The following is a 22,544-nucleotide window of genomic DNA, read 5'->3' as shown; positions in this document are numbered from 1 at the left end:
CATGATCTCATGGTCCGTGAGTTCGTGAGTTTGAGCCCCACTTTGGGTTCTCTGCTGTCAGCACAGAGCCTGTCTTGCATCCTCTGTCCCCCTCTCCCTGCCTCTCCTCTACTCACACTCTCTCTCTCAAAAATAAATAAACATTAAATTTTTTTTAAGTAAATAAGCACCCATTGTGCAATAAGCACAGTATTAACTATATGCTGATAAAAGATGGATAACTAAGGAATTTGCTTCTTAAAAACCACTCCCACAGACAATAGGAAAGACATGAGAGTTAGTAATTATTAGGAGGTCAATTCTATTAGAGTAGATGTGAGGTAGTGTAATAGTAGGAAGGAGAGAGCACCTAAGCAATACCAAGTATGGCTCAAAAGACTTCATGAGGGATTTATATGAGAAATAATAGACATTTTCCAGAAATGGAAAGGGAGGTGAAGCCATTTCAGATGGATGTGCAGTTACAGAGCCATGAATCCATGTTAAATATCTGGGCATGCAAGTTGCTTTGTGTGAGAGGTGTGAGAAAAACTAGAAAAGTATGCAGGAACCAAATTATAAAGAGTAGGGTATGTGATAGTTAGGAACTATGGTGTCTTCATCTGGAAATTGGAAAAAGGAGTACCATAATCAGATATGCATTTTAAAAAGTTAAACTTGGCATCAGAGTGAAGGATGGGATGCCAAGGGAGGAAATCGAAAGCCCAGATAATGACTAGGAGGCTAGTCCAACACTCCAAGTAGCAAAGATTATAGATTGGAGAAAGGGGAAGTGGAAACCAAAACATGTGGGATGGGGCCAGCAGCGGGTGGTGAGACAGGGTTTGGGAGATGAGAGTGTCAAGAATAAGTGGAAGGTATAGGAAAATGATATGGATATGAGCCCAGATTGTTAGATGAAGCTTAGGACTTGACAGTGACACAGAAAATAAAGTAAAAGAAAAAAAAATAGAGCTTCCTGTGGGAGCATCAGTACTTTAAATATGAGCAAGGACAAAAAGCAATTCCGTAAAAGAGACAGAAGACTATGGTGAGAGATGGAGGAGGAAAGCAGGGATGAACTGTTATCCTAGGTCAAAGTTACTGGAAGAGGACGTTGAGGAAGTGTGAGGTAACCAAGAGAGCACGGGGTTTCCAAAAGGTTATCTAGACTAGAAATGGGTCAGTCAATGGGCTTTGTGGACTAATGTAGTGTAGGACATGAAGAAGAAAGAAAGAAAATCAAGAAACTTACTAAACGTTCTCACTTGGGCCACTAGGTGACAGTGATCTTGTTAACCAAAGTAGTGATCTGAAGGGTAGCATCTTAAGAATGTAAGGTTAGAAGTAAAAATAGTGAGTAGGAGGCATTTAGGAAGCTTTTATTTAGAGATGCCTGGTGGGGAGATGGAAACTCAGGTTTGTGGACAGTTTTTACATCAGTAAGTTCAAAGTTGAAGATATTAGTTGGATCACCCACATAGATGCCTTGCTAACCAGAATTCAACAAACACAGCAGATAGTTATTATTTTGTTGTAATCTGTTCTGTGTCAGACATTTGTACGTAGAAGAACACAGTTACTGCTACACAAATCAATAACAGTAGTTCCTAGCGGATTGTGCATAAATTCAAGAGAGAGATTCATTGGCTATAGAAGATGGTGATTTAAGATAGAATGGCGGTAGCATTTTGAAAATCCCTTATCTTTGAAAGGGATTGTTATGTGTTTGGAGTTTATCATGAATTTCTGTACCCCCCAGTGCCATATCAAGATTTACATTATCAGTCTATTTTAGTATTATTCCTGCTTCTTTACCTCTTAGACCTTCATTCACTTGTCATTTCCATTTTCTATAAATTAGTGAAAACCCTGCTGCTTAGGTGCTGATTTTCTTTTTTCTGTTGGGCCCTGAGCATGAGAATGCTAACACCTCTTTTACCTTGAAGCATAGTTTCTCATCATATTTGACTTATTTAAGCTTTTGACATGCTTGAGTGTTAAATTGTGTTTTGGGTATTTTTTTTCTTTTCTTTTATAGATATGTCTATATTTCACCCACTGAAGAAGCTCATACTAGATTTCAAAGAAAGAAAGAAAGAAAGAAAGAAAGAAAGAAAACCCATATTGGTATATGGAGTTGTCTGGATTTAATTTTTCTGGCCTACTTCATAGCTAAACTAACCCATGTCTATTTACTTGAATGTTTGTTTTTCAGAGACTAGTAGACAGACCATTGAAGTCCTATGTAGAGTTCAGGATTATTGATTTTTGCTACTTTTAACCTCCATATTTTTTTTCACAATTTTTTTCTAAGACAAAATAACTCCTTAAAAGAAAAGATTAAACTTGCACTGTTTGCAGAAACTGATCATAAAGAAATTTGCATAAAGTATTTAGCAATATTTGCAATATTGGCACTGGTTTCTCAATATTATTACGGTTATGAGACAAAACAAAGAAATGATGCATTTGTAACACCTCCATTGTGGTTGAGGAATGTTAGCATACTTTTCTAGTGTGGTTGTGGCAACAGAACATTTTAATAATTTCTGGCAGAATTCTTCATTTTTCAGCAGGTTACTCTACAGTGGCATTATGTCCCTTTCATTATAATTTTCAAAGAGCTGTCAATCAATAATTTTTAAAGATATAAATTTAATTTCCTTGCCCTTCCTCCTTTAGTTTATTCTGCCAACCATTTATAGTAAACCTAATTGTAGGCTTTGCTGGTTTTGGTACCACATTCACCTCACTCATCCATTAATTTTTATTTCTGACAGAATAAACATATGGTCCTAATGCTTTATGAAATCAGACTCTTGGAACCAGATTCTGTTATAAATTTCATTGCTCGTTACCTTTATGTGATGTTACATTATATACATCACTTAGCCTTCATGAAAAGTTGCATAGATGGAACAGATCTATTTGACTTTTAAATTTTACTTTCTCTTTTTATAAACATGGAATTCATGTAACCATATATGTAGTTTATGGCTTTTCATATATACTTGTATGTGTTATTGGCTACAATGTCTTTATTCATATTTGATGGTTTTAATTAAGACAAGGATGAATGAATAATATTCCTGTTATTGTCTAATGCAGGGGTTGGCGAAGTAAGGACTCATGGCCTCTTTTTGTATGACCCAATTTCTAAGAATAGGTTTTACATTTTTAAATGTTTGAAAAAGACTCAAAAGAAGGATAAAATTTTGTTTCCTGTAGAAATCATATGAAGTTCAAATTTTAGCCTCCAAAAGTAAAGTTTTATTGGAATATAGCCATATCTATCCATTTACATTAGTATATGGCTGCTTTCATGCTGTAGTGGCAAGGTTCACTCATTGTAATGGTAGACCCCATAGACTAAAATATTTACTATCTTTTTAAAGAAAAGGTTTTCTGACCCCTGGTCTACTGCATTGCTGACTTTTATTTTCTTCTGAATTTCAAAAATTTATAGAATCAAAATAACACCAGAATCAATTATTTCTTTCCCCTAAAAATTACACAGGCAACTATTCCATTTCATGTTCTTGTATTTACTGTTACAGCATGCTTGTCCAATTTTGTCCTGGGCAAAATTGATTCCCTGTGCAATTCTTATTCTGCCCCAAGAAGAATTTGCCCAAAGAATAAGAGTGCTGTATTCAGTATGGCCCAAAGAATATTCTTTGCCAAAAGAATAAGAGTGCTGTATTTCAAATACATTCTCTTTTCTCCGTTTTCTGTCATTGTCTACATATTTAATTTGTTTTAATAAAGCTAATTGCACAGCAAGGATAACTCTGATCTAGAAGTAAAAAAGCCTGAGTTCAATATTTAATCATTATTTTGTTTTCTAGGCAGAGATTTTTAAAAATTCTTTTTTAATTTTTTAAAGTATATTTATTTATTTTGAGAGAGACAGAGACAAGTGCGAACAGGGGAGGGACAAAGAAAGAGAGAGAGAGAGATAGACAGAGAGAGAGAGAGAGAGAGAGAGAGAGAGAGAGAGAGAATCCCAAGCAGCCACCATGCTGCCAGTGCAGAGCCAGATGCAGGGCTCAAACTCACCAAACTGTGAGATCATGACCTGAGCCAAAACCAAGAGTAGGATGCTTAACAGCCTGAGCCACCCAGGCGCCCCTCTAGGCAGAAATTAAATAAATAACTACATGAAGTAACTGTGAAAAGTGGATGGCAAGACCTGCTAAGATAGACTCCATGGATCTTTGAAATGTCTACATTTTCATTAGAGGTTGAGAATAATTAAACTGGAGGGTGACATCTTAAGACAGACTACTCTGTGTAGTAAACAACTACACTGATTTAACAGAGAAGACTGTCAGAGTGAATGTAGCAATTGTTCCTAAAAGAAAGAATTAGCTGTCTTCTTTGAAAATAAGTTATTTTGCTGGCTCCCTTACCCTACATTTTTTCCTCTTTCATATGTCATATTGTAAATAATAAAAAAATGGGTTGGTTTTTTGAATGTTATATGTATAAAGTGTGAGTAAGCTCTAAGGAAGGCAACATAGAGTTTCTATAAAGTTCTGTGTTTCTTTGATGTTTTGCTTTAGTCTGGATACAATATGGAGGCTCTCTATTTAACCTTAATTCTTTTTTAAAAAGTTCTTAATTCTTTTAAGTAATTATAAAAGATTGTGAGTTTTGCGAATTATATTCTAAAATATATAAAGGAAATAATATATTTCCTTTTCTTCAAGTTATTTGTGGAACACGTTGAGGAATTCATTTATATATTCCTCAAATATTTATTGAGTACCTACTATATGTCAGAAACTATTTCTGAAATGTGGGATGTATCAGTGAACCAAACAGAACCAAACAAGATTTTGGCCCTCTGGAACTTATACTCTAGTGGGAGGAAACCGACAAGAAACAATGTACATAATAAATGAATAAAAGGTATAGCATATTAAAAGATGGTAAGTGAAATGGAAAAAAAAATAAGAGCAAAGTGAGGGATATCAGGAATATCATGGTGGGAGTTGTGATCTTAAATAGGGTAGTTAGTGAAGGCTTCACGGACAAGATGATGCTTAAGTGAAAAGTTGAGGAATGCCTATAGCTTCCTCAACTTTTGGATATATATAACTTTTGGATATATCCAAATCCAAGGGGTAGGCATTTCAGAGAGAGGGAAGAGTGAGTATAAAGGCCCCTAAGATGGGTGGAAGCTGACCTGGGTAGAAAACAGCAAGGAGGTATAATGGCCAGAATGGAGTAAAGGAGAAGTTTAATAGGAAATGAGTGAGAGAGATGATGGGGTCAAATCATACAGGACTTTGTAAACCACTGTAAAGATATTTCACTTAGTGATATGGGGAGACCAGAGTGGGACTTTTTGCTGGGGAGTGATAGAATTTGATTTACTTGTTAGAAGGTCTACTTGACTGCTTTGTTGTAGAAGAGCAAGAACAGAAGCAAAGGGAATTAGGAATGGGAATATTGCAGTAATTCAGGCGAAAGCTGACGTGGCTTGAACCAGGACTAGTCATGGAGGTGGTAAGAGTAGGTGGATTTTGGACCATTTCGAAGGTAGCATGTGTAGGGTTTCTTGGAAGGCCGGATGTAAGAGCAAGAGGAAAAAGCAGAGTATATTTTGACACTTTCTCTCTTTTTTGGGGGGAAGCTGCCATCAGTCAAAAATGGAGGGGTTTACAGATTGGACAGGTTTTGGGAGAACATCAAAAGCTCAACTTTGAGTATTCTGAATTTAGTGAATTAAAATCAACTCAGTAAGATCCCAGTTAGTACTTTCCCAGTGTCTACCTCATGGAAGATGTTAAAAAAACATTGTATGAGTGTTTAATGTATACAAATATAAGAAGTACCGCTACAGTGTGAAATAATAAATGAGCATTCATTGAGCAGCTAGTACTCAATGAATAGCAGGCATCAGACCGTGCATCATAAAGCAGGGAGTCTAACTAAATTCTTGTTAGAACCTCAGAAGGTAAATGGTATCTTCTACATTTTACAGAAGAAGAAACTCATGACAAGCGATTTGCCTAAAGTTCACATAATTAATTAGGTGGCTCTGGCTTCAAACTCCTAGTTTACGATTCAAACTCCTAGTTTACAACTTTAAATACAGCTTCTTTTTAATTTTATCAGTGATCTCACAAAAGAAACATTATGATACCTGATAAGCTGCCTTGTCTTTAAAATCTGATTTTTACCTTCAGATTATAATACAAGTGAACAAAAACAAGCCTGTAAGAAGCATGAACTCTATGTGAGTTTCCGGGATCTGGGATGGCAGGTAAGAATGGTCAGTTAACTAGGGTGCTTCTTTCCCATTTTATTATAAATCCAGAGTTATTCATAATCTTTGTTAGTAATATTTCCAATATATTAACCAATTATATTTGATATGACTATTCAGTATATAAGTTACCCACAACATTTTTATTTCTCCCTTATCCTTTTGCCATTGAAACATCATTATTAGGGTTTACAGTAAAAAAACAACTACGCTGAAGAAGAAACATAATCCTATGATACTTAGAAAGTGGAAAAACAGGGACGCCTGGGTGGTTTGGTCGGTTAAGCGTCCGACTTCAGCTCAGGTCATGATCTCACGGTCCGTGAGTTCGAGCCCCCGTATCAGGCTCTGTGCTGACAGCTCAGAGCCTGGAGCCTGTTTCAGATTCTGTGTCTCCCTCTCTCTCTGCCCCTCCCCTGTTCATGCTCTGTCTCTCTCTGTCTCAAAAAAAAATAAATAAACGTTAAAAAAAATTAAAAAAAAGAAAGTGGAAAAACAGGTGCTGTTGTTTACATATCCCAAAGTTTTAATTTTATACCAATTTTTCAGATTTACTTGAGTAACAGCATTTGCCCCCTTATGGTCTCAAACTCAAGAGCTAGGAAACAGAATCCTTGTCTATAATGTTATTAATAAGTAGATCTACAGAAAAAAAAACATTTTTCTTGAACTTAAAAAATCTTATTGCTGTCTTTTACAAATGCTTCACAAAGAGGGTGAGGAAGAGAATTTAACCAAAATAGTTTTTTTTTTTAATTTTTATAATTTTTTTTTTAAATTTATTTTTGAGAGAAAGACAGAGTACTAGTGGGGAAGGGGCAGAGAGAGAGAGGGAGACACAGAATCCAAAGCAGGCTTCAGGCTCTGAGCTGTCAGCACAGAGCCCAACGGGGCTCAAACCCACAAACCATGGCTTTGACCTAAGCCAAAGTTGGATGCTTAACTGACTGAGACACCGAGGTGCCCCAACCAAAATAGTTTTTAATGGCTTTATGTATTGATAGTTTAAATTGAAGTTTTTAGATTATATTATCCGATTATAATGGATTTGCAGAATTTGAGTTATCTCATTGAAAAGTAATAATAAAATGTAAGCATTTAAAAATTTTATGATAAACCTTCAACATGATTCATTCAGTAAGTTTATATTTGGACCAAGTTTTACTTCTTGGGGAAAAAAAAAATCAGGACAACCATTCCACATGCCAATTTTTTGGCTTCCTAAAAAATTTCATGTGCCTTTCTCAAGAATTTGCTCCAAATTATTTCTTCTAAGGAGACTATAAAGTTAACACATGAATGGAAAGAAAAACAGAAAAAGGAACAAATATTAAAGCTTTAGGAGGTTGTCAGACTTCTAAAACCAGGAATGAATTATTAAGAAGTAATGGGAATTATCTCAATTAAGTTTATTCTTCTTTTCCTTTCTGGTTCACTTGAACTTTCCAAAGTTCATCATTTCCTGTTTAAACAATATTTACAATGCTGTTTAATGATTATGGTTTTATTCATGAATACATGAATTAATACATACTATGAATATCCTACATAGCAACCTCTTGGGAAAAATTACAGAGGGCAATTTCTTGTGAAAATATTTATACTTGTGTTGTAAACTTGAACCTAAAAATAAATTAATGGCTTGAGGGAGGCTGTCATGTTAGAATAATTGTTGGATGAAGAAGAGAAACCTATCTAAACTAAATATGGGTATTCTTCAAGAATTACTTTATTTTTATTTTGGTGATTTCTTTTCTCCTCCTCCTCCTCCTTTGTTTTGTTTTGTTTTGTCTTCTGTTTATGTGTGTGTGTGTGTGTGTGTATTTTAGGACTGGATTATAGCACCAGAAGGATATGCTGCATTTTATTGTGATGGAGAATGTTCTTTTCCACTCAATGCCCACATGAATGCCACCAACCATGCCATCGTTCAGACTCTGGTATGCTTTGTTTTTGTAGAATTGAAAGTGGTTTATGATGCAAGCATCATATAAAAGTTATTTTAAAGGGAAGCATCCATTTATAGCTATAAATGTATGATTTTTTCTTTTAAAACTCCTTTGGTATTTTTTAGAGCCAAACTAACAATTGTGGATATAGTCAGGACATTTGGGCTTGTTTAAAGAATAATCCTGATTCCAGAATGAGGAAGGATTCAGCTAGGAAAATTGAAGTAACCACATGAAGTAGTCACTCTGCACTGATTTCTTCACTATGCAATATGACTAACCACACAGGTTCCCAAGGGCCATTTCTAACCTAGCAATTCATTAGTAATCATTGCAAAAACATTGAATAATAGCCTTACTGAATTTCATCTGAGCTCTTTTACTCTAATTATTTAAGAATGTTCCACAACATATTTTCATATTATGAAAGTTCTTCGAATAGAATGTAAGTAGAAGACTCGTTTCTATTTCTTGATACTAGGTTTTTTTTTTTTTTTGTTTGTTTGTTTTAAATAATCTTTAAGGTGGATTTAATCTTCTTTTCTTCCCTTCCTCACTCAGGAATTTAGCAGTGATTTAATCTCCAATAACCTGGGCTTATTTTTGTGAAAACAATAGTTAAGTGTTGGTTTCATGCTGTCTAAATGATTCTACTATATCTAATGAGCTCGAGAAACCTCTTGAGACTCTGACATACCTGCCTTATGGTGTATGACTTACTGATTTGGCAGGGGGCAGTCTGGAAGACTAAGTGAAAGGCTTCTAGAAGGTGCAATAGACTGATATAATTACAAATTAATGTTTAGGTTAATACGAACCTTTAAACTGTATGTCATCAGTATAGAAGGAAGAAAACAAAGTATTTGAGATTTAAGATTTAGTGACAGAGTGGTTATTTGGTGGATGGCGGTAGGTGAGCAGTAGCTATAAGAAAAAAAAAATCTTTGTGGGTGAGTCTTGTTTGTGGCCAATAAGAAACATAACTGTTAGAATTTGTGAGTTGACTCTTCAGAAGATTGTTTCAGAATTAATTTAAAATTTAAATCTAATGGGAAGACTATCCCAGTTTTCTTCTGAATAAGAAAGGGTATATCTAAATTGACAGATTAATCCTTGAATGACTTGGTATTTTCTATTCTCTTCACTGACATCATAGGTACTAGAGAATAGTTAGACACCAAAGACACACATCTGTGGCAACTAGAGCATGGATATTGTCAAAAACTTTGGAAATAATTTAGAGTAAAAACAAACAAACAAAACAAAACAAAAAGCCAGAGATAAAACAAATGTATATTTTGAAAGGCTGTCATTTAAAATATTCTTTTTATGCTTGACTAATGAGATTGTCTACTTCTGTGCCATATGCAAAGTATAGAGTAAATTCCTGTGAGAATTTTAAGATTTGTTATGCTTTCATCTTTGCTTTTTATAAATAGAAGCACTTCTTGATACAGGAGATCATTTCTGGGGAATGGGCAGGTCTTCAAGTTGTATTCAAACCTCCTCCAGTAAAAAGACTATGTGAACTCTAGCCATCTATCCTTGCCTGTGAGACTTCACCATAACCCAAAAGCCAATTACTTAGAGAGAAATGCTACTGTTTCAAGCCTTGGAAGAGTAGCCATGATCACTGGCTTTTTGTAGGGTCAGAGCAACAGTCACTATTAGCTTATAGAGAAATGACACTTTTTCAGAAAATTCTTTGCTTCTTTATGCTGTCATCTCAATGACTCAGCAGACTTCTGCTTCATGAGATATGCATCTAATATATCAAAGTTTCCCTCAGGCTAAGAATTGCTTAATTATTGAAAAACTCTGTCAAAAACTCTCCCTTTCTCTCATTTTTTCTTTTCATTTTTTTCTCTTATAAATATACAAGCACATACTGTCAGCTTTTAGGGCTGTAGTCTGGAAGGCAGTGTCAAAAAATAAACATTTAAACAAAATCTGACATGGACTTGGAACAAGACCCTGCTGTGTATCACTGTCCTGGGATATGGGACATAAGTCATTGCAAAACTTGAAGCATACATGGGAAGTTTGATTTTTTTTTTTCCTGGCATTGTGCACTCTACGTTTGTTCTGTGTAGGACATGAAACAAGAAGACAGGCATGTTTGTTGTTAAAGGCAAGCATATTTGTGACTAATATGTTTGAGAAACTATTCAAGAACAATCCATTTTTTGAGAATGATTGCTTCGTGAAGCTGCCAAGGCCATTGAAACAAGGGGTTATCAATCATGTATGTGTGGGTTATGGAAGATAAAGCTGATGAGGGACAAAAGCTGCATCTGAAATTTGTAGAAACTATCCAACTTTTAGTTTTGTGAGGTCTTAGGAAATTTCAAGTTCATGTCAGATCACCTCATTTTTCCTGCTGTTTCTATCCACATGCAGGGCTCCTCTATCATTTCAGCCAGGACACTGTGCAGCCAAAACTCTAAGAGTCTGTATTTGCTTTTTGTGGATCCCTCAGGACTCATCAGTGGGACTTCCCATAAACCCCTTTGGGGAAAGGGCCAGGGTAGGTGGGTGGGAAAGGGGAAACCATGTTCTGGCTCCTTGCTCAATTATTGCAAATCATCGGCAGACTGCCAGTCTGATGGAAATGAGAGTAAACCCTTTACTTAAGCATTTCACTTTCAGTATACAGCTACCTTTTAGGCTTTTGGGGGAGAGGGATATTCAATTTGTAAAATATCTAGGCTCTTTGCTTCTGATTTAGCTTGGCCTGCTTTTTTGGCGCTTGGCTAGGAGAGAAAGAAAGTCAAAGCCAATCCAGTAAGAAAAAATTCTATAGAGAAGAGTTGAAATCATTGCTTTAAAACAAGTTTTGGATTGTACCTGGAATATATTTTGCTGTGATTTTTATGCTTCCTTTAACTGTGGAAAATTAAGAGTTGGCATAACTTTAGTGATTTATTGCTTAATTGTCCTTTAAAAAATAATTCTTAGATTCAAATCTTTCTGAGATTCAAATCTCGTGGTGTCACTTCACTGATTTGCATTTATAACTTCTGTACTTCTCATGAAGTCTATAGAAGTTGTCGTTTTAACCAAAAGCAACTCAGTGCAGGTTGCCATGTTCTTTCCCCCAGGAAAATTTCCACTGAATATTCCATAGAAGGAGTTTTCCTTACTTGGTAGAATATTTTTCAAGGCCCCAACACATAATTAGAACTGGTGAGTTGGTTCTAGGTGTTAATGCTTAAAAATACATCCTTCACTACCAGTTTCCAACCCCCACCCCAGCCATTGAGCATAAATAGGAGAAGAGTGATAGGTTAAGGGTGTACCTGACTGTGAGTGACAAAATAGGAATATTATTTGAAAGCTGTGGACAAAATGTCTTATTTCTTAAAAAAAAACAAAACATGTTTTTCTTTCCCAGGTTCATCTGATGTTTCCTGACCATGTGCCAAAGCCTTGTTGTGCTCCAACCAAATTAAATGCCATCTCTGTGCTGTACTTTGATGACAGCTCCAATGTCATTTTGAAAAAATACAGAAATATGGTAGTGCGCTCATGCGGCTGTCATTAATATTAAATAAGAATGGTAATAAGAAAAAGATCTGTGTTAAGGTTTATGACTAAAATAAAAAGTATGCTTTCAGACAAAAAGGGAATTTCATAAAATTAGTCTGACTCTTTTCATCTCTGTTCCTATGTACGATATCATGTATATAGTCACTTTTATTTATTTAATGGTATATATCTCCTTTGTGGATGCCTTATCAATAAAATCTATTTTATAGGTCTATTAAATGTAGATAGCCTAGTTTGACATTCAATGGGATATGCTAAGTCCAATTCAATTCCATTTCAACACTCTTTTTCTAATACAATCTTTATATGATTATCTGAAATCAGACAGGACTCCTTTGTCATCAGTGAGGGAAATTGAACGCATTCAGTTATGTTGTGCCAGTGAAAACTGTGATAGGATATTTATTTAGAAATAAAACTAAAACCCAAAAAAAAAGATGAACAACCCAAACAAAAATGCTTGGATAAACACAAGTTTTCTTTTAGAGTTTCTGCTTCATTAGATAAAGTGAAATCTTGAACTGGATTTGAATAAATAAGCAGTAGGCAGAACACAGAAGACGAAAGATGACACACAATTTGTTGTAACTGTTTTCTTTAACCGAATTGGTGTAACTGGAGGAGTATGTTCCTTCCTGGCTTGTGGACTGGAGATTTTGCAAAGCACTCAAAGTTTCAGGAACTCTGTGGAGGCAGGCTTGAGCCTATGTCCGTAACTTTCCAAGTTAACACTAAAAAATCGTAGTACAACCTTCTTACCTCAAATAAATCACGTCTGCCTATTATCTAGAACACGACTTCTGCAGATTTTTTTTTCCCAGATTTAAAAACAGTCCAAAATAAAGAAACGTTTACATGCGCTCCGCTTCCCTCCCCACAGACAAGAGTCACTGCATACATAAAACATACCGGAGCAAAGATGCCGACAGAGCCAGTTTCTTTAGCTCTCCTTTCAAACTGAGTTTGCTGATTGATGTGATGCAAGGGATTTTATTTAGGTGAAAGCACTGAAACTAAACTGAAGGAAATTACCAAAAACCCCAGAATGGCTTTGACAGAATTGCCATTTCGAAAGAACAGCTGAAATCCATTTTTCATATCTTTGAGAATGAGCTCAATGAAAACCTTATTTTGTAAGGGGATTTTGTAAACCTTCCTCCAAGAGCAAATAATTCCAAACGGGAAGGTTCTGTTGTGTGTATGTGCATGTGTATTCTTCCCTCTGAAATTAATTTATTTTCTTTCTTTGCCTTCTAAGGCTTCTCTTTAACACACAGTTACTTTGGGAAGGATGACATTTAGATGGATTACTTGCTCTTCCTGGTGGCTCCATGGTTAGGCTTATTTACAGTTCATCTAAAATATTCATAAAGCACCACTTTCTAATCATGTTTTGGACCTTTCAGATCAAACTTATATCAGAAATAGCTTCCAAAATGTTATAAGTTCATTTGTAATTCAGGTATATTGCAATGTTGTTTTAAAATACAGTTTATCTTAAAGAAAATTTGATAATAACTATATTGGGGGGGTACATTAAGTAATATATTTTAAAATAAATAGTGTGCCATTGTAAGAATAAGAAACGGAAGTCTATTATATTATTCTCTAAATGTGCTGTTTAAATATATTTCTATATTTTAAAATCTATTAAATGTGTGACGCTAGTTTCTGCTGTGCTGTATTTAAGAGGGATACAAAAATGTAAGTGTGTTATGAATTGAGACTAGAAGACTATCAGATATAAAATGTTCGTGGGTTACTTGACTCTTTATGCTGTTTTTAATTGCCAAAACTAACTTTTGTGTTTTTAATAAATAATTCACTGTTAAATGGATAAAGTAACAATCCATGAATTAAATATCTTCTTAATCGGCTCCAATAACAAAGAGATTTTGAAAATAGCAAAAAATGATAGGGATGGAAAAATACCCCACTGGTTCTTTTTCATTTAAGAAAGTAGATCATTAGCATCAGTATTTTCCCACTTTTTCAAATTAGATATATGAATATATGTACATATATGCACATATGTTCAGTTACATTATTCTCAAAGAACTATTATAGTAAATTTGTAGTATTACTTTGGTAATACTTAAGCTGCTGTCAGAAACCAGAATAATTTGGCCTATTTTAATAGAATCCAAATAATTCAAGTCTTTTTAGTTCTTTAGGTATTGGCTTTTTGTGTTTGTTTTTTAAATTTCCTGCTTTATATGCATTTTGCTTTGTAAAGTGGCCCTAATTCTTTTTGAAAGGAGAAGGGCATAAATCACAAACATTCCAGTTCTTTAAAATTAAGACAAAAATAAATCGTCTACATCGAACTAAAGAAATAAGAAAAATGCAGTAAAGAATATCCAAAATTATTTTTTTTCTCAAGAACTGTCATTTTATAATCCCTATATCACCATCATCGAATCTAAGCCAGAGTCTACTGGCTACTATACAGTTTGGCAAATATCATCTCCCAAGAAATTTACAATGAATAATGTTTATGATGCAGTTCCATGCAAGGCAGAAGAAATCATCATTCCCAAACACAAGTCACCATCTCATAACTACTCAGTCAAATGCTCAATCTATCATCCAATTTCCATTTCGGATTACCTGCTTTTCTATGGGTTCTCTTTTGCATATTTTATTTTATTTTATTATTTTATTTTATTTGCCTGGAACTTTGTTTAAAGTTAGAAGTGAAAATGCCTTTGCTGATAAAACATATATGTTGATAACTATACATCCATGCATCTGTACTTTATGTGTACTGGTTAAGATCATAATTGAGAAGAAGGTAGGTAAAGTAACAATCAATGCCAGTATTTATTCCTATTTAGGCAGAAAAGTGACACTTTGTCCAAGTTAGCAATTTAAAAAGAGCAAAGGGTCTGCAAAACTGCCTCAACATCTGTCGTAACATTTGTGAAAGCGTGTTTGAAACATGGGGATTTCAAAGAAGAACCTGGATCAGATGTAGCCTTTAAAAATAACAAATACATTTCAGAAGTTTTTTTTTTTAATTTTTTTTAACATTTATTTTTGAGACAGAGAGAGACAGAGCATAAACAGGGGAGGGGCAGAGAGAGAGGGAGACACAGAATCGGAAGCAGGCTCCAGGCTCTGAGCCATCAGCCCAGAGCCCGACGCGGTGCTCGAACTCACGTACTGCAAGATCGTGACCTGAGCTGAAGTCAGACGCTTAACCGACTGAACCATCCAGGTGCCCTGACATTTCAGAAGTTTTAAAGCATGCACCTTAAAACCTTTGCGTCTCAGTTTCAACTTTGCAGAGGCAGCTAACCTCCAATCATTCCTGAGATGTCAATATAGGTACACAATGGAGAGAATGGGTAGAAGCACTACAGCTTCAAACTAGAACTTATATGTAGAAGGATGAGAGACAAAAGACTGTGTAAAGAGCCCCCAGACCCAGCCAGTTTGGAACCAGAACCTAAGTTGATAGCTTATTGAGGTGAGCAGTATTTGTTCCCCAGTTCATTGTGGCTACTACTAGACGGTGAAATATAACAGGACATACTTAAAAAGCTGGACTGTGTTTATTTTCCCACGGATGCTTCTAGAAAAAGCCCAAACTAGGAAAATAATTCTCTACCTTGAGCCACAAGGCCAATGAGGTATCTTAGATTATGCATCTTTATACTTTCTTCAATAATTCACATATACCCACACATACACGCACACATATGAATAGGCATATTTTTATATATTTTATTCATTTATTTTAAATGTTTATTTATTTATTTTGAGAGAGAGAGAGAGAGAGATAATGAGTGGAGGGAGGGGCAAAGAGAGAGGGAGACAGAGAATCCTAAGCAGTCTCTGCAGCTGTCAGCACAGAGTCCAAAGTGGGGCTTGAACTTACAAACCCTGAGGTCATGACCTGAGCTGAAACCAAGAGTTGGAGGCTTAACCAACTGAGCCACCCAGGAGCCCCAATAATTTTACATGCCTTAAAGAAGAGAGAATAAAAACGGGAGTACAAAATTTTTAAATGAACTTCGGGAAAGGAAAAATACATGCAACAAGAAATTTAAAAGAACTTAAAGTATATGAAGATCAAAGGGAGTTCTAACATCTATTTAATCAGTATTCCAGAAAATTGGAGACAATTTTTGGGTCAACAGCCGACCTCTTTATCAGAGCGCCTTCTCAACTTGGAAGTCGGTCAACAGGTAATTACTATCCTCAGATTGCTAAGGAAAAATAACCATCATTCGGAATTCTATACCCAGCAAAACTATATCAAACATTAGGGCAAAATAATTCTTAGGCAAGTAAAATGGAGAGACAATTTATCATCAATAGCAAAACCACTGCTAAAGATTTTACCTTAGGGAGAAAAACAGTTAACCCCAAAATATATACAATAATGATGAGCAAGAAGATGGGGGTAGGCTAAAATAAATAATAATGCCTAATAATCATGGTTTTAAAAATGAAGAGAATTAAATAACATTAACTCGGGTTAAGTAGAGTAAAATACAGTGCAACTATGGAATATATAATGGAAGATGGATGGTTGGAAATGGTTTTGCATTTTATTTAATGACGATTAAACTCATTAACCTCAGAACACGAAATAGTGTGTATTTTAAATCAGGATCGATACAATTTTTCTGTAAAAGATGTGATAATAAATAATTTAGGTTTTAAGTTTCTGTTGGAACTACTCAGTTCTACTGCGGTAGTGTGAAAGCAGTCATAGGAAATATATACACTAGGATCACCTGGGTGGCTCAGTGGATTGAGCGGCTGACTTTGGCTCAGGTCATGATCTCACAATTTGTGAGTTTGAGTCATGTGTGGGCCTCACTGCTGTTGGCACAGAGCCTGCTTCAGATCCTCTGTCCTCCTCTCTCCATCCCTCCCCTGCTTGTGCTCTCTCAAAAATAAATAAAAATTAAAAAAAAAAATAGGTACACTAATACGTGTAGCTGTATTCCACTAAGACTTTACTTATGAAAAAAGGTGGGGATAAGATTAGGCCCATAGACTATACTTTGCTGACCCTTGTTCTAAACCAGTAGAAGGGCTAATTGTAATCTGTAAGATACAATCAGTTCAACGCGATAAAAAAGAAGAGGAATTTTAAAAATAGCAAAGGGGAAATATTGTATATAATGAAATGATGGCAATAAATCGATAGACAGTCATATAATATTAAATGTAAGCAGACTGAAAAGGTCACTACTGCCAGATTGGATTTAAGATAATCTCAACAGCTAGTGACATTCTGTTCATAAACTTTTTTTAATGTTAATTATTTTTAAGAGAGAGAGAGACGTAGCACGAGAAGGCGAAGGACAGAGAGAGGGAGAGACGCAGAATCTGAAGCAGGCTGCAGGCTCTGAGCTGTAAGCAAGCTCCAGGGTCTGAGCTGTCAATACAGAGCCCAACGCAAGCCTCAAACTCACGGAACCGTGAGATTATGACCTGAGCCGAAGCTGGAGGCTTAACTGACTGAGCCACCCAGGTTCCCCAGTAACATTCTGTTCAAAAGAGGCACACCTAAAACTTCAAAACACAGGAAGGTTGAAAGTAAAATGAAGGTAAAATATACACCTGGACAATACCCACCACAGAAAACTGAGTTAATCATATTAATAAAGTATATTTACACTTAAATACAAACCATCCGTTACTGTTTTGAGTATGAAGACACGCTGTTGTTGCCTATTCACCTTTGCCATATCTTCTCATAAAATTGTTTCTGGAATAGTTTTTTGTTTTTTAATTACCTCTTTAAAATTAATAAACCAAGAGAATTTTATCTTGGCATATAATAGCATTCCTTTCTCAAGGTTATTAAGACTCTGGTGATTTGAAAATTCCTTGTCTTTTAAACAAAGTTCACAGTATTGTATTCAACAATGTACGTTGATGTCAGAAAGACTTTCTAAGGTGATTCCACATAGAAAATGAAATAAAGCCTATATGAGAGAACAAGCACTTTTCCAAAGATGTCACGACAAGAAGGAAGAATATTTGAAAACTTGGCTATTGAACATAATGGGTCCAATGAATCTTCTTTCACACTAACCTCACAGGGCTATTATTAAATGGAAGTAAAGTAATTTCTGTATTCCCAATACACTAGTACAGCTTCTGGGCCTTCATAACTTTTTTCCATTCACCAGGAATGCCCTCCCTAAATTCTGCCTGCTGATATTCTATTGATTCCTGGAGTGACTTCTCATTTGCTATTTCCTTCAGAAAGACCAAATACACCAAACCAGATGTGTTTTATCCCTCTAATAAACCACTGCAGCACTCTCGCTTCAGGACATGCATCACATTATGCCAGCTACTACAGTTATTTAGAAAAATCTTATATTCCTTCTACATTGTAAGATGAAGTCCTACCATGTTTACTCATTTACTAATTCCCTAAGCATTGTCATAAAGATATTGTCATAGTTGGCATTCTATAAATAATTTGGAAATGAATAGAAGGTGGCTTAATTTATTATTTTAATAGAAAATAAACAGAATACATAAAAGAAACACTGTCAAAGCTGAGACAGGGAAGGAACTAAACTCCTTATTTTAAAACAAAATGCCCCCAAGGTATCTTTCACTTTTAGGGCATTCTAATCTGCATTTCATTAAGGTGTTTTTTTTTTGTTTTTTGTTTTTTCCCCTGAAGTTTTATCTTGCTCTCTTGGAACATATTCTTCTGCTTCTTCATTTTGCTTGGCCCGGTGTTGGTTTTTATGCATTAGATGAAACAGCCACCTCTCCCAGTATTGAAGGAGTGTCCCTGTGTTGTTGATGAACCTTATCCTTCAACCTTGCCCAGCTCTTGGTTGTCTCTCAAATCTTTGTGATTATCCAAGCAACCTAGCTATTTTTAACAGCTCCCACTAGTTAAGGGTGTGCCAAGACTGACTGACCAGGGGAAGATCTCAGTCAGCCCCTAGATTCAAGGTGAATGGAAGCCACACCCTCAGGCAGCAGCTCCTAAAGTATGCAAATATATATAGTCCTTTGGAACCACGAGCATAAATCCTGTTGGTCACCATCATCAGGCAATCTGAAGGTGTTTTCCAAGAGGCAGTAGCAAAAACCAGGGCTCCAGATGAGTGTAAAAACTCCTTTTTAGGGGATACCCATGACCTGGAGCAAGATAGAGCGAGAGTGCCAAGATGGCGTCCCCCTCTATGTTCCCAGAGAGCATTTCTGTAGCCTCTAGATGTGTGCCAAATCTGAAGCCTACTTCTAAGGCCAAAGCTCCAGGATTAGCAAGGAGTCCTCTTTCACAGAATGGCTGAGGGTGTGTTTCAGTCTCTTATCTGCACAGCACCCTGGGGATGGTAGCTTGCCAAGTACAATCTGTTACAGTCCTATGAGATCTAAAAACACAAGTCTCCCTGACCTCCAGAGTCAGAAAATGAAGCAGTGTTCCCTGGGTGGCAGCTTCAAACACTGGGTCATCAGACATAAAAATCAGGGCACCAGGCAAATGTAGAAGCCACACTCCAGAGATACTGGCACTCTGGAGAGTGCAAAGTAAAGCAAGGCAGGGAGGGGTGCAAAGATCATATCACACTTAAGAAAAATGAAAGAAAGAAAGAAAGAAAGAGAAAGAAAGAAGGAAAGAAAAAGAGAGAAAGAAAGGGAAAAGAGAGAGAGAGAGAGAGAGAGAGAGAGAGAGAGAGAGAAAGAGAGAAAGAGTGCCTACTGGCACTTTAACAAGGCAGAGGGAGAGGCTTTAACAAGATGGCATCCACGAGCCTCCGATCTGGAGAGTATCCCTGCAGTCTCCAGCCCCTCAGACCAATGCTTTGAAATTAGCAAATGAGTCTCTTTCACATAAAATCTGGGTGCTTTTCAAGGAGCTGCTTCTTCACCAGACCTTGGGAGAGGTGGGTCTGCAAGTGAGTACTTTCAATGGTGTTTCTCAGTTTACCTCACTCCTGCACCTCTCATGGGTGCAAGCACAGCTGGTCTTCAAAGTCGGATGTTTTGTAGACTCATTTCTCAGGTGCTGGTCTTAAAAGGTGGGGCGCTTAATGAGAGAAACTAGCCCTTTGCTCCTCAGGGAGAAGTTCTGGGTCTTGAGCTGCCTCTTCTTTGTGGGTCTCCATGCTGAGGGTGGGGTTTATGGCAAGATTATGTCTCAGACTTTCCTCCTTGCTTGGATGTTGTTTCTGTCTTGTTTGCCCAACATGGAGGGGTTGCTCTAGCAGTTTTTAGTGGTTTTTTTTAATGTTTACTTTTGAGAGAGAAAGAGAGAGCGCACGTGTGAGAGCGAGTGGGGGAGGGGCAGAGAGAGAGGGAGACACAGAATCCAAAGCAGGTTCCAGGCTCTGAGCTGTCAGCACAGAGCCTGACGTGGAGCTCCAATCCATAAACCAGGAGATCATGACCTGAGCTGAAGTCAGATGCTTAGGGAGCCACCCAAGCGCCCCCAGTTTTTAGTTTTGTTTTGAAAAGGAAATTGTTCCATTTATATAGCTGTAGATTCTGTGTGCCGTGGGAGGAGTTACTGTTTAGGATCTTCCTATGCTGCCATTTTGAACTGGAACCTCCAGGACATTCTAATTAGGATTAAACAGGGAGCACAATATGGAGCCCACAGGATGATTTAGTACTTCTAAATTATAGGAGGGAAAAACAGGCCTTCAGAAAGGTAGAAAGTGCCGCCTCATTCATGTAGTGGTGACACAGAATTGAACATAGAGACAAAAAGAGTTATTTATGTAGTCATCTGTGGGAAAAAAATTTCAGGCTGAGGTATCAGAAACTTTGTGCTCGGCACTTCTGAGACAGCAAGGAGGCTAAAAGGAGCATGGTAGAACAGAACGTTCGGGCCAGAGGAAAGACATGCGTTCAGGGAGATAGGGAGTCAAATGGTGTAGAGTCTGAAAGGCCATCACAAGGACTCTGAATTTTTACTCAGAAATGAAAAGACATTCAGAGTTTTTTGAGAGGAAGAGGTCACGACTTGTGTTTTAAAAGGAACATTGGAAGTTGTGAGGAGAGCACTGGGTAGCAAAACCAGATGCAGGAAGATAGTTTAGGGGATATTGAAACAATCCAGTCTTAGAGAGTGGTGACACAGACCAGTGTGGTAACCGTAGAACTGCTGAGAAGTAGTTAGAAGCTGGACATATTTCAAAGGTAGAGTAGATAGGATTTGCTAATGGGATGTGAGAGAAGAGTGAGTTAAAGGTGACTCCCACGAATATGGCTTGATAAATGGAAGGAAGAATCATTTACGGAGTTCCAGCATAGGATGGGCAGGGATTGCCCCAAGGAGTTGAGAGTGTAATTCGGGGTGTGTTAACTTCTGAGTGAAATGTCCAAAAAGTGGTTAGAAATAGGAGTCCTGAGATTACAGGAGAGGTCCTGGGAAGAGATATAAATCTGTAAGTTATTAGTATATAGGTGATACTTAAAGCCGAGCCATCAGTGAGATCACTGCTACCATACTAACAATAAGTGAGCGCCCTACTCCAGCTTTCATTATCCACTGCTTAATTGTGCCCAAGGACTACCGGTGGGACACAGGTATTGACATGAAGAAAATCAACTTAGTTTTGCTCCTGTCTGCCACAGGGCTTTATGAAGTTTATCTCTGTTTACTGAGAGAGCACAACTGGATCTCCCTATAGGTATTGCAGAAAATAAAATTTAGGTATTAGTTTACTAAATAAACATATATAATTTTGTCATGACAATGCTTGCTGTACATTTAAAGTAGTTGAAGGAGTTTTGGGAAAGTGAAGGTAGCAGTGAGAAAAAAAAAAGATGAAGCTAAATATCTGGGAACTTTCGTATAAAATGTCATTGACATATATGTGTACAAGTTCTTAATGAAAACAAATTAAAAAATAATACATCATTTTCCATCAATTGTGTCCACGTAATAAGGTGGGAAAAGAACTTTAAAGGTAACATAAAAGGTTCAGGAGAGACGTAATGAAAATCTCTCTTAATTTTAAAATACTGCGAACAAGGTGCCTGGGTGGCTCAATCGGTTAAATGACTGACTCTTGATTTCAGCTGAGGTCATCATCTCATGAACTGAACCATAAGATACAGCCCTGCATGAGTCTGCTTGGGATTGTCTGTCTGCCCCTCTCCCTGCTCTCTCTCTCTCTCAAAATAAATAAATAAACATTAACAATATAAATAAAATATTACTGACATTAAAATAACTCTTCAAGAAAAAACTGAAAATCCCTTCATAGAAGTGCTGCTGATTTTTGATCATCCCCATCTCTCAGCATTGACCAGGTACAATTCCACCTTGAAACTTTTCACTGCAAGTTCATTAGCATATTATTAAAATTTCTTTCACTTACATGGCTTTATTTTGGGCTAAAATTATAACTGTTTTCTGTGTGTAAAACTGAGACTTTTCTTTGCATTAGGACTTAGCCAGTAAGAAACCTTGTTTTCTAGAACCATGTATACTGACACAAAAGAATTTATATCAGGAGGAAACAATGTGAAAATTAGTCCAAATTTTTCTAGATGTATGGTGTTAGTGTAACTACTTTATAGGTGCACAATATTATTACGGGGTTAAGGTGTTTTACTTACCATTGCGTTAAGATGTTTTACTTACCATTGGACATAATCATGTACCATCTGTTCATACTAATTACAAAAATAGAATATATGGTCAATATTTGCCAATACCTTTCTTTAATCTGTGCTGCTTGCTCTCATTTTAATTTTACTAGCTTTAAGTATCGGTGCCTCACATTTTGTCTCTAGAGCCTGAAGTCTTTTAAGTATGCTCTGTATTTTATTTG

General features: G+C 36.5%; 1 protein-coding gene across 2 annotated transcripts in view; it reads left to right on the top strand.

Annotated features, from left to right (window-relative positions):
* Positions 1–13,685, top strand: part of BMP5 (bone morphogenetic protein 5) — a 116,570-nt gene extending 102,885 nt beyond the window's left edge. Inside the window, exons 5-7 of one of the 2 annotated variants that reach the window (XM_049653850.1) lie at positions 6,180–6,256; positions 8,089–8,199; positions 11,603–13,671. In XM_049653850.1, coding sequence (XP_049509807.1) covers positions 6,180–6,256; positions 8,089–8,199; positions 11,603–11,752 — 338 coding nt within the window. In that variant the 3' untranslated portion in view covers positions 11,753–13,671. Of the gene's footprint in view, positions 1–6,179; positions 6,257–8,088; positions 8,200–11,602 lie in introns of both variants that reach the window. The other variant, XM_049653851.1, reaches the window with a different exon arrangement.
* Positions 13,686–22,544: the final 8,859 nt, after the last annotated feature.

This window comes from Panthera uncia (assembly GCF_023721935.1).
Source record: "Panthera uncia isolate 11264 chromosome B2 unlocalized genomic scaffold, Puncia_PCG_1.0 HiC_scaffold_24, whole genome shotgun sequence".
In the NCBI taxonomy this organism is placed as follows: domain Eukaryota; kingdom Metazoa; phylum Chordata; class Mammalia; order Carnivora; family Felidae; genus Panthera; species Panthera uncia.
Note: the sequence above shows the minus strand (reverse complement) of the source record. Positions and strands in the feature narration are given on the sequence as shown.